This window comes from Colius striatus, chromosome 3, assembly GCF_028858725.1.
Source record: "Colius striatus isolate bColStr4 chromosome 3, bColStr4.1.hap1, whole genome shotgun sequence".
Lineage (NCBI taxonomy): Eukaryota > Metazoa > Chordata > Aves > Coliiformes > Coliidae > Colius > Colius striatus.
In genome coordinates, this window is record NC_084761.1 from 65,990,823 (window position 1) to 66,003,908 (window position 13,086).

General features: G+C 44.5%; 1 protein-coding gene across 6 annotated transcripts in view; it reads right to left on the reverse strand.

Moving 5' to 3' along the window:
• The window catches only part of FAT1 (FAT atypical cadherin 1), a 104,335-nt gene extending 92,572 nt beyond the window's left edge, over window positions 1-11,763 (reverse strand). For 2 of the 6 annotated variants that reach the window (XM_061992040.1, XM_061992045.1), the window contains exons 1-2: window positions 9,857-9,941; window positions 365-3,653 (exon numbers count right to left, since the gene is read on the reverse strand). In XM_061992040.1, the coding sequence (XP_061848024.1) occupies window positions 365-3,653; window positions 9,857-9,913 (3,346 nt within the window). In that variant the 5' untranslated portion in view covers window positions 9,914-9,941. Of the gene's footprint in view, window positions 1-364; window positions 3,654-9,188; window positions 9,242-9,367; window positions 9,411-9,851; window positions 9,942-11,690 lie in introns of those variants that run through there. The other 4 variants (XM_061992041.1, XM_061992044.1, XM_061992042.1 and 1 more) reach the window with 4 other exon arrangements.
• Window positions 11,764-13,086: the final 1,323 nt, after the last annotated feature.

The window sequence follows — 13,086 nt, forward strand, 5'->3', positions numbered from 1 at the left end:
AAAGCATGAAAATCACTGCAGAAAGCAGTTTGATGTCTTAGTTTCACAATTCCACTGTCCACAAGACAACAGCATTCACATGAGGCACATCTTTATTTGATACCAATAGTTATTCTTACTTTTGCCAGGTGGCATAGATTTTAAGATGAAAGATCAGCTTTAGATAGGCTGGGCAGAAATAAGGACAACAAAGGAAATTACTTAGCAAATATATACATATAGTGGTGGGTGGAACTACAGACATTGTTGGTGACCTCTTTTTGTTCTAACAAGAACACTTGTCAACAGTAACAATACTGTGTCTCTTCTCTCTGCTGTCTTGTGATTTTATTGAGAATATAAAAATAACCAAAAGCTGCCTTACCTCTTTCTTCATCTATTCGAAAAACTCCTATACCAGATCCATCTCTGATAGAGTATCTAATTGCCCCATCTCGTCCTGTGTCTTCATCATAAGCAGATACTGTCATCACAGAGGAGCCAACAGGGGCATCTTCTTTTATAAAGCCTTTATCTGCAAATACAGAGAACTGTGGAGGGTGCAAGTTTTCATTCACATCAACTATCTCGACCTCAACATAACAGGTGGAGGACAATGAAATGGGCTTTCCTTTGTCCTTGGCCCGCACAGTCAAGTTATAAAGTTGTTTCTTTTCATAATCCAGTCTTTGTACAATACGTAACGCTCCACTTAGTTTGTCAACATCAAAGGTGCCATCTCCACTGTCCAAAAGACTGTATCGTACTTGACTTGATTGGCCTAAATCAGGATCATAGGCTTCTAGCCAGGTAATAATAGTTCCCTCCGGAAGATCTTCTCGAATTTTCACATGATAGTTGGAAGGAATAAACTTAGGAGGATTGTCATTAACATCTTCTACAGACACTTTCAAAATAACTGTTGAAAACAATTGAGGTTCTTCAGTAGGTTGGTCCCTAGCCTCTATTTTCAAGAAATAGACGTGCTGTTCTTCTCGATCCAGAACCCCTACAACCTTCACAACTCCTGTCACAGGATTAATAGTAAACTTGTCTGTATCTGTAAGAAGATAATATTTCACTTCTCCGTTAGCCCCTAAATCTTTATCAGTAGCTTCAATTTGAATTATTTCACTGTTTGGCTCTTTGTTTTCACTCACTTCAATAAAATAGCTGTCTTGCAGGAACTCTGGAGAGTTGTCATTAGCATCCAAAATTTTTACAGTTAAAAGGTGCCAGGCAGACTTCTGTGGTATTCCAAGATCATAGACAGTAATATTTAGAGTATATTTATCTTTTACTTCTCGGTCAAGGGGAGATAAAATTTTCAGCACTCCTCTTTCCATGTCAACAATGAAACTACTATCTTCATTACCTCCAGAAATAACATACACTAGCTTTCCATTGAAGCCAGTATCAAGATCAGTAGCATTAATAAGTATTACACTGGAGCCTACAGGGTGGTCTTCTCTGATCTCAATGCTACTGGGGAGAGGACTTCTAAATTGAGGTGCATGCAGATTTACAGAGTGAGTGTCAAAGAAAACATCCTCAACTTCCCCACGACTGTGCAATTTATTTGCTTGTAAGAGTTTCTCTGCAAGCATTTTGGCAACACCAGTTTCTTCACACTGCAAATTGACTGGTTTGCGACTAGTAGCTACAGTTATGTTGATATACAAAGGTTTTGCAAAGTTTTCTCCATCTGTAGCTGTAATTTTCAAACTGTGAAAAGACATTTTAGCACCTAGGCCATCTATTAGTGACTGTTTGAGTGAAAGTACTCCAGAATTTGGATTTAGGCTAAATAAATCCAGTTCATTTCCAGATTCAATCTGGTATCTCACCAACTGGAGCTCATCAGCATCAATAGCAGACACAGTTGTTATTTGTTCTCCAACACCAAGATCCCTGGGGATTGTTCCTTCACAATTTATTTTCTCAAACAGAGGTATATTGTCATTCAGGTTATTTAAAGTTATAGTAACAGGAACCTCAACTTCTCGGCGATAAGGCATACCCCAATCAGAAGCTCGAATCCTTAAATTGTAAACCCTTGGCATCAATTCATAATCCAAGTCTTCTGAGGTACTAATAATCCCACTGAAATGGTTAATCACAAACGGTAAAGGATTTAGGTTTGCAATGCTATAGGTCACATAACCATTCTCCCCTTCATCAGGGTCTTTTGCACTTACGCTCATGACACTCGTACCTATCGGCACATTCTCATCAAAAGAGGCTTTATAGGATGTCTGAGTAAATTCAGGAGGATTGCTGTTCATACCTAGCACCTTAATAAATACTTTTGCAGAAGCTCTTCTGTCACTTGTCACAACTTCAAGCTCAAAATGAGATGCATATTGTGCTTTTATGGGTTCTAAAGTTGTAATAAGACCTGTGTGAGCGTTTAAATTGAATTTTACTTTGCCCGGTGCACTTTTAAACGTGTATTTTAAATGTGGGTAACTAGGCAGAGCTTTCACCATTATCACAGGTGTGTTTGGAGGGGCAAACTCACTTATTTCAGCTCTATATATCTCTTTTTCAAATCTAACAGGGCCAGACTTGAGTTGTGGTGATGTTACATGAACAACTTTTACAGAAGAAAACTGTGGAGGATTTCCTTTATCTTTAGCTTGAAGGGTAAGGTTGTATCCAAAAGGGTGGTTCTCCCAATCAATGTGACCAATGGCTTTTATTCTGTATTCTTTACCTCCTGGAACAGACCTCACTGTTTTGAACTGTTGAAGTGGATCACCTGCAACGATATTTAATGATGCTATTTCCCCATTTGAACCCTGATCATTGTCCTCCACAGTTACAATGGCATAAGCTGGATCTTTGTCTGACTCTGATGGAGTCAATGTAACAGCTGTAATAACAGGGGCATATTCATTTGCTTGCTCTATGTGAACAGTTAGCTTTGCCATACTGCTTATGCCACTGCTACCATACAGCTTCAGACCACGGTCCACTGCAAGAATTTCCATCTCATAACGTTTAGTGTCCGAGTAGTCAAGTCTACTAGTTAGAACTACCACTCCACTAGTTGGATGTATAGCAAACACATCTGTTCTTTCTTTAAAGCTGTAGTAGAACTCTCCATTTGTTCCTATATCTGCATCTGTTGCACTGACTCTTGCAATGCTGGTCCTTATTGCTGTATTTTCAGGCAAAGAAACACTGTAAGACGTTGGAGAAAACAAAGGCCGCAAGTCATTTGTATCCAGTACCTGTATCCTGACTTTAGTGCGTGTTTCAGCATTTGTATTTTTTTCAACTGCTTTGACAGTCAGCATATAATGATCTTTCACCTCTCTGTTAAGGATAGCTGTGTTTCCTCCCTTGGTTCGTATCCTCAAAAAGCAAAAGTTTCCAAGAACGTATTCTTCAGCTTTGAACAAGTTCTCATTGTCACCAGAAATAATTTTGTATCTTAGGTCCCATAATGGATCTGTGATATAAATGCCCATTTTCACCGGGTGCCCAACGTAAGTCTTGGCTGCAGAATTCTCATACACAGTGGCATTGTACTGTAGTTGTGTAAACTGCATTGGTGGAGCATGATGTGGCCTTTGACTTCCTTCACAGTTTCCAAAGTGCTGTGCCAGCAGCATCAGCAGCAACAGCATAGTCAAGTATCTTCCCATGGCAGCAATTACAAAGAAACCCTGAAACGAGAAAGAGATGTGTTAAGACTCAAAGCTATCCAAATATTATTCAAATAACCTCGATGTCGAAATCCAGGCTTGAAAGAAAGCTAGAAGTTACATATCTAAGTTACATACTTTTTTTTCAAGGAAGTTTAAGAATGATTTCCAGTAATAGAAAAGCAGATAAATTAAAACACCTAAAAAATGTCAAGAAACTGCATGACCAAAAATCTAGGAATTAATACCATGACACAAGGGGAACACAGAGAGTCGGCTTCAAACGAACAATGCCACAAAGCAATATTTTAGAAGAAATATGGCAGTGCTATCTGCTATAAATGAGCAGACCACATCAGAACTTATCTACAATAGTGAACACTCATTCCAGTCACCTACTTCATGTGTGACATTGTATCCTCACAGAAAATGCTTCGCCCTCACTTCTTTTAGATTGTAAAATGGCTGATGTTCAACAATGTGGAAGTAAACAGTAAGAGCTGGCTTGAAATTACCGTGAATGCTTCAAAGTAACTTATGAGCACCTGTTCCAAGAATTATAAAAATACATTATAGACAGAGAACAATTCTGTATGTATCATACTCTCTCCAGCTGAGTGTCCTTAAAAAGTAGTGGATAGCAATGCATATAATAACAAATATTTTTATGAAGCATCACTAAGCCAATGAAGGATGACACATATTCCTTTATTCCCCTCTCAGAACAGATCTGAAACAAAGTAGTATCAAGAGCTATGAGAACAAGAATCAATAAAAATAACTGGAGAAACTATTAAGACACGTTTCTCAAACATACTCCAGAAGTGACAGGGAAAGAGCCTGGCACTGCAAGATAGACATGGAGACACATCTGCTTCTGCTTGGTCTGCTTTCCAAGTGCTGGAATCTATGACTCTAATCCCAGGCAAGACCGCAGTAGGAAGAAATGCTGGAACCTCAGGAACAAGACCTTTGGGACCACTTTCCTCATCTGGGCTTATGGCAATAGTCTTCACTCCTCAAAGTCTCACAGAATGCTTCGAAGCTTCAGAATGCTTCCTCAGCAAAACCAAGCTTTGAATAAAATCTTGGTGTTGTTGGAAGGGAGTGAAATAATCCTTCCATCGAGTAGAAGGCAATCAACTTTAACTTGATTACTTTGGATTAAGTAGTACACAGGTATTTTCTTTCACATTTCCTATTTAATCTTTTTCCCTTACCCGTCTTTTTAGCATCTTCTTCCTTGGCCAGTCTGTTATATAACTCATACTAATTCCTAATCATATTAATTTCTAAATGTATCCTTCTTTCACTCTTCCTGACGTTTTGTTCAACATTTTAGTCCTAGTTTGTCCTCAGTCTTGTTGGCTGTCAATGTCTCCTCAGTATCTATTCTCACGCTAGTTCTCTTCATCTCGGCTCAAAAGGCATCACGTTATGTTGTCTCCTCCTTCCACTTTTCTTTTACAATTATTTCTCTCTCCCTTAATTCCTACCTGCTTCAGTAGATACATGAAAGATCCCGTTGGTTGAAATTCCATGGACTGACTCTGCCCACTAGAAAGCACTAGAGCAGATGCATCTACTTGTGTCAACATTTCACTCCAAAATCTCAGAAGCAGCTAAGCCAGTCACAGCCATAACCCAATGATTTTGAGAAGAATTTAAGACTCAGATCCATACAAACTATTGGAAATATTGGAGAACAGTAATGAAAACTTATCCTTTTGGAAGGAAAAAAAAGAACAGTGTGCCTCTCTTCCAAATCTAGCATTTAAGTTACATGATTAAAGCTATAACCATAGCAAACAATAAAAAGTGAATGAGCAAACAATAAAAAGCATATGAGCTTTTAAAAGTAAGTCACTAGCTGGAACCACTACTTACGAGGTCTTAACACTGAATGATAGAAAGTTTGGGAAGGCAAATGAGCATGAGGTTAGAACAGCCACCATTTCAACAAGTTAATACTATTCCTCTCCTATCTACTCTTCTTCCCAGTTATGATTTGCTCTGGGAATACACTTGGGTCCCTGGGGCTTCATCCTGCTAACATACTGCCAAGCAAATGAACATTTTCAAACAAGAAAAAACTCCAACAATAAACCCTGAACAGAAAACCACAATCAAAATTGTGCAATAAACTAACTGTTATCAATGCTTCTGAAGCTCCAAGTAATTCAAGATGCCATAAGACTGTCCTGTAAGACATGCTAGAAAATATCACATCATTTTTAAGTAATCAAAAGAAACACAATCTTTTATTCCATCTTGCTAGAATTTTGGAAGCTGTCTTGATAAACAAAAAATACGTAATGATCAATCTTTCTCTCTTTTCTGCCTCAGATACACTAAGATTTCTTAATTTTTTTTTAAATTTATGCTACAGTCCAAAGCCCAAAATCACTTCTGATGCTACAGTATCCCATAACTCACTACCTAGGTTTGACACCTAGCTGTCTGGTGTGTTATGCAAAACATTGTACCAATCTGTATCTTTTATCATTTGCTCCTCACATCTCGAGTATGTTAGGCACAACATGCACCACACTGTGATGCATCAGACTACATTAAAATATCCAAACTCGTCCTTAAAATTCCAAGTTGAAGACATTTGTAGGTTTTACTGTTTCTGTAAATATTGTTCTGTGCCATAATACCTTAAGCACTTTTTGCTGCTTTTCTGTACAGTCTGCTTAGAACTGGCAACAACCTGCCTACTACACATGATGACGCAACTACAAGTAAGAGAATCCATTCCTCAGCACCAACTTCTAAGGTTTGCTGAGTCACAATCAAGAGCCTAAAAGCATCTCTCAACTGAACAGCTAACCATGTTAGATAAAAAGAAGTTATTAATTTCTGTTACATGACACTTTTTTTTCCATCTTGTCATAATTTACAGAGCTACTGAGAAGTAAAAAATGTTGATCCAGGATTATCCATAAATCAACATAATATAATCTTGATAAGTATCTAAAGTATTAAACAACACCAATTGTAAAGACAGTTAACTACTAAGGGAAAGTATAAAAGTGTTAAGATAAAGTGATAATGTGTTAGATATAAACTCAGATGGCTCATTACAGTGCACAAGAGTGACTGAATTTCAGAAACATTTTAGCCAAAGGGTACACTTCGAACTCATAAATTTTTATTTTCTTTGGAATGTGACCAGTTTAGGATTTTCTGCACCCATTTTCAACACATAAGGCAACCATTAGCTTAACAAAAGATCATAGCCCTAGGTTTATAAGTAGCACATCTCATATTTATTCTGAAAAGTTAGTTACTTATACACAAAGTCTGATTTCTTATTTGTGAATTATTATTTGAATAATTTTTAGTTATATGCATATTCAGCACCAGAATACATGAAATAGTTTTACTACTCAGTTTCATTAACAAAATTATTAACGTGTCAACACTGTTAAAAATTTTTATACAGGAAAAATAAAGCTTACAAACATGAACTATTTTCACATTAATGTATAAGAACAAGCAAAATTTTGAAGCTAGGAGACCTTGAATTGATAACTTACAAATGAAGACAATTTGGGTAAGATAGCAGTCATTTAAAAAACATGTTTCTCTTTGCAGCATCTTTACAGCACCTAGACTTCAAAGTTCATAATTTGGTATTTGAAAATTTTAAGCATAAAATATGTAACAATGGCAATCTCAATGACAAACAAGGCAACAAAAAAAAGGACAAACCAAGTTCATCATCTGTGTAATATATCAATGCAGATCATATATTGACAGATTTACTCTCTTAGCAATCAAATAAGTCACAGGTAGAAAGAGATCCTAAACCTGGCCACACAACCCAAGTCACAGCAAATCTCAGTCCACTGCTACTCCTTCTTCTATAAGTAAAGACTGCCAGTTAAGTCTCAAAGGACATACTGTAAGACTATGCTACACGGCTTACAGTAGCAGAATGAGACTGTGAGCATGGCCTGTTACACCACTCTAGGGACACATCAGCAACCATTCTGAGGACTAAAAAATGTTCTTTAGTGCTGTTTCTACAATGCTTGTCTATGAAAATCTACTAATTTAAACAACTGCGGGGGGTGGTGGGGGGGAGAAGGGATCCCCCATACCAGTTTCTTTGATTTGTAATGATATTAACACTCAAATGTCTCCACTAATAAAAATATAACTTATTTAAAGGTCAATTTTGATCAGCATATGCAACAGATGCCATTTGACACAAATGCACTGTGAAAAGTTATTACTGCAGCAACTGAACTGTCTTGATAGAGTTCCTGTTAGAGAAGTCTAAGTGAGAGTGTGTGGCTTTGTGGGCTATACTAACTGTAGTTACATTTATTCTTTCAATTGTTTAAAAGCAATCATTTGTGTAGTCCAATTTGGAAAAAACAAAATAAACCAAAAACCAAATCACCAAACAGGTTTAGCGGTTTCAACATGCTTTTGTTTCCAGTCAAAAAACTTAAAAGTGTCCCTTGCTATTCTGGAAAAGAGTGTGTCTTTTTCGATGTTCAGAAAATAAACACATGATGAAAGCATATGGTAACATTACTTCAGTAAAGCTGCTAAGTTATTTAAGAAATGTATGTTGTCCCAGAGATTAACATAACAGTTTCAACTTGTGACTAAAGTCCAGTTAAGTTTTATACTTGTATTCTCCCCAGTATGAGTTAATCTCATGAGACACTTTGATTTACACTTCTAAGATCTTTGCTGTTAGAAGGAAAATGGAGTAGCTATGTTCAAACAGCATCTAAGATCCTGAATCGAGAGTGAAACAAAGTTTCAGACAGAAAATTTTGACAATTTATTTGTATGGTAATCATTTACTACTGTATCTAATACTGAACCATACGCCTCCAATCTCTATGAGTCTGATCGAAATTTAACATGGTGTCTTAAAGTTTGTGACAACAAAAAGAATTTTACCGAGTCAGAACTGAGTTTTAAACTTTTCAAAAAACCAAAGCCCCACAATGTAAGTCCTTGGCTGTTTAAAGGGATTTTTTTGTTTGCTTACTTGCACTGATAGTAATTTAACCATACAAAGTTCTTTCACATGCTAGGTCACAAAAACCAGGAAACATCTCACTTCCCAGTCCAGGGAGATTTTAGGACTCACAGAGAACAAACCAAAAACTTTGAAGTTAAATGCTTTTCAGCGTTAAGGTATTTTACTCACTAAATAGCTGAGTATTTCCACACGGTTAGACAAGTAAACGGGAAATACACATCTGTTATACAGCATTATTTTCCAGAAAGACGGCAGAGGTAATAAAAGATTACAGGTTATACTTCCCACGCAACTACCTAGGAACAGTTTGCATGCTAGTAATTAAACCGTAGGAAAGCCTACTGTTAGAAGGCAGCATCCAGTTTACTAACACGTTTCAAAAAAAAAAAAGTTTACAACTGGGGGGATATTATCAGCAGTAAGACACACTATCACCTGCTGACACCAAGAGATCTAAAAGTGTAGCTTCCAAACAAAGCTTCGTTCTAACTGCCATAAAGAGAAAAAACACCAGAAAAAAAAAGTAGCAGTAGTCGGCTTACGCGTCCAGCCGGAATCTCCTCCAAGAGCCATGGCTCAACGCCGCGTCCTTGCGGAATCTGCCCTTTATCTTTCGGAGGAATCCAGCGAGGCATGCAACGAGGGACGCGGTGTTAAAAGTGCAAACAAAGGAAAAAAGTCACCCCGAGGTACTTGCCGCGATTCGCCCCTGCCGGCTTACCAGGGAATTAAGTTTGCATCAGACACATCCGAAGACACCTTCCCTCCCGGGGAATGTATTACCGACACCTCTTCTCCTCGACGCAACTCAAGAGCAACCTGCCGGTTGAAATCCTGTCGGCTGCTCTCCGGGCAGCGTGGCGGCTGCAGCCCCGCCGGCCTTCGCTAGCGGCAGGGGGGGGGGCCGTGGGGCCCGGCAGCCACCCCAGCCCGGCGCCGCGGGCGGGCGGGGGACAGGGAGGGGGGCCGGCGCGATGCCGGTTCCGCAGCCCCTTCCCGCGGGCCCCCGCAGCACGAGGCGGCCGCTCGCCCAGCGACTCCGGGCGGCCTCACAGAGCTCCCGGCCTCGCTTCAGAGCCGCAACTTCCCCGAAGGGGTCCGCGCCTCCCGACTGCCCCCTCTCCAGGCCACCACGGCTACTCTCCCCCCGCCACCGAAACTTCTCCCAACTCTCCTGGGCGGGCCACGCCGGCACCGTGTCGCACCTCACCTCTCCGCGGCTCGCTGCCTGCAGGACGGGGGAGCTGGGCCGGGGCCAGCCCTGCATGGTGCCCGCCACGCCGCTCCCCCTTTCTTTCGCCAGACTCCAGCGCTCTTCGCCAATGCCCCTCCGCCCCCGCTGCGCCGCGGCGCCCCCCCCGCCACTGTATTCCTCCGCGGCGCTGGACTGCCCGCCGCTCCGGAACTCGTTTCGGAGGCGCTGCGCGGGAGCGGTAGCAGCCCCCGCACCCCGTCCCGCCTCCCCGTCTAGGGCTCGGCCCCGCCGGCGAGGATTAAACGGGGCGACGCCGAGCCGCAACACACGCTGTTCTTCCTGGTGGCCCAGCACTCGCAGGAACGCCAGCGGGGCAGGGATGGGGGAGAACTCCTCACTTCCACCGCACTCGCCTGCCTCCGGCCCCGCCGGGGCGGCAGGGAGAGGTTGCCGGTCCGGGAACGCGGGCGGCTTCGCGTGCGGCTAAGTCCTCCTACGGAGAAGCTACTCAAGAAACTTCAGAAAGCTGCTGCCAGGGAATATCTAGCGGGGCTAGCGAGGGAGACCATCAGAGCCCACGGGAACAGGCGGTCCTCGATGGCGGGGCTTTACAATCCAAAGAGTAGCGGGTACCCGGGACAAGCCCCGCGGTTCTCCCTCGCGGCGGTGGCAGCGAGAACCGCCCTGTGGTGGTCGCAGCGCCTCGGCGGCCGCTCACTCTTCCCCCGTGCGACTAGGGGGAGCGGCCACGGGCGGCCAGGCTATTGCCGCCGGGCTTGGCCTCAGGCGTCCCAGCCTCGGGCTGAGCTGTGCTCGAGCTGCCGCTTAACGGCAGTGTGGAGGGAAGTCTCGGCAGAAGGCCGAAAGCCGCGGACGGCTACCGCGGCTCCTCGACATTGAAGAAGTAGCGCCGTACCTCGCTGCCGCGAATAGCAGAGGCAGGGGAAGCGTGGCCGCGACGACGATGACCCCCGGCCGGTAAAGGGCTACCTCAGGCGGGGAAGCGTTCTGCAGGAGTCAGCATGAAGGGATGTGTGTGGACCAGCCCTACGTTAAAGATTAATACTCCGAGAGAGACCTCGGAGGTTTCCCCGGTCATTAATAAATGATATTGCTTAATAACGATCAAACGCTTGCCTGAGGAATCCCGATCCGGCCGTCTGCAGGCGTAAGAAGCCGGCGTAGGTTCGTTTAGTGCGCACTGACCACGCCGCGGCTTTTATCAGCCACATGCATAAATGAAACGAGTGGCCCTGGGGTTCTTCTGAAGCCCCGAACGCGCGGGGCTGCAGGTCCGGAGGCACCAACCACCGCAGAAAGCGCCAGCGCTCAGGTTCACCAGCCCGCAGCCGGGAGGCTCTGCCGTGCAGCGCCCGCGCCCCCTCCTGGGGTAGCCCCCGGCCCGAGCACCGGCCGCCCCGCGGCGGCGGCGCAGTTCCGCGGCGGCCGGGCAGGGGGCGCCGCACCACAGCACACGGGCGGCCGGGCACGGCGCCCGCAGGCAGCCCGCGCTCAGCCGAGCGGAGGAGAGCCGGTTGCCCGCGGCGTCGAGCCCGGGTCCGGCTCCAAGGGATTGGGGCCGGGCAGCCGGCGTACGGCTCTCTGCATGAAGGTGGCGGTGTAGCCAGGGGTGCTCTCTGCCCCAGGTGTGCATAGCTTTGGGTAAACTCTCTGTGTATATGAATATACTGATATCTAGATCAACATAGATACGTTACACAGTTCTAAACTATGGGTTGAAGCGAAAAGACAAGTATTTTCAATAACGCAACAAACTAGAGCACCAGAACTCTTACGGGAATCCTCTAAGCACCCTGCCGATAATAAACTCATTAAACAAAGAACTCACCAGACCAGCTGGACTCGGCGCTCTTTTCCCAAAGTCCGCTACAGCTCAGTTCATCTCCGAAAGCTTCCTTCCCCCCTTTCTTTTTTGTCCTTTTGTGAAGAAGAGAGCAATGCCCCGGTGCCTGCACACCTCTAGAGCGTGAACTCCACCGCGGCCCCAGCACTCAGTGCGGCCTTGGAGCGCAGCAATCGCGGTGTCTGCCCCCATCGCCACAGCCCCGCATGTCGGCTCCGACCCATCCACTGCTTTAAACTGGAACGAGGGTAGGAAGGAAAAACAGATGGGGAGGGGAAGGGAAAAAAAAAAAAAAAGAAAAAAGAAAAAAAAATTAAAAGGCGAAGGAGAGGGAGAGATCCAACTTTCTTAAGACATGTCCAGGCAAAGAACGGGCAGAGTTGAGGAGTTGCAGCAGCGGAGAGAGTGAGAGTGGGGAAGCTGCGCCGGATTGCCGAATCCCTCCCTTCTTCCCTCCTTCTTCCCCCGCCTCCATCCCTCCCTTCCTCCTTCCTTCCCTCCCTCCCTCTGTCTTCTTTCACACTCCGTACGTCCCCCTCGGACCCCGCTCCCGGCAGCACCACCCCCTCCCTCTCCTCACCGCTGCAGCGGAGCGCGGCGGCAGCTGCAGCGCTCGCCTTTCCCCGCCGCCACGGCTCCGCGCGGGGCCGCTGCCGCGCACCTGGGTCGCCCGCAGGTGAGGCAAGGAGCGCTACACCTCGCTGCCTTCGGGCCCTTTCCGCGGCTGCCGCCGGTCGCAGGCCCCACTGGTCCCACAGCCGCGGCGCGGCTCGGCTCGGCTTGGCCCGGCCCGACTCGGCTCATCGAGTCGCTGCTTTCCCTGCCGCACGTCTGCGGGCGCCCGCCGGCAGGGGCACAGCCGCTCGAATGACCGGTTCACTCCAAGGGGGCCGAGCACGGGAATCTCCGGCTTCCCCACAGACATCTTAGGATCTCTCCTCTCTTTCGTTTTTCTTTTTTATTCTGTTGGCTTTTTTCCCCCCTTTTCCTCTTTTCTTCTAAATGAGATTTTTTTATATTTTCTTTTTTTTTCCTTATTATTCTTTCCTTTTTTTTTTTTTTTTTTGTGCAGGGGAAGCTGTATTTTTTCAAAGCACAGTAAAGGATTTCTGCTTCTCCCCAAAAGAGCAAAATGGCAGCCCCTTGTCAAAAATCCTAAAGCATAACCAAGAAAGGCCTATTTACACTGTGGTTCTCCCTCCTTCAGAGTAACTCCCAAACAATTATTCTTCCTTGCCAAAGTCCAGGAGAGGTGGCACTGCTAAGTGGCAGGGATCAGCCATAAGTACAGCCTGAGTAGTGTCTGAATAGTGGGGTACGTAAAATTTTGAGAGAAATACAGAAACTGCTTTAAAAGTTAATTACCTGAGACTGAAAGTAT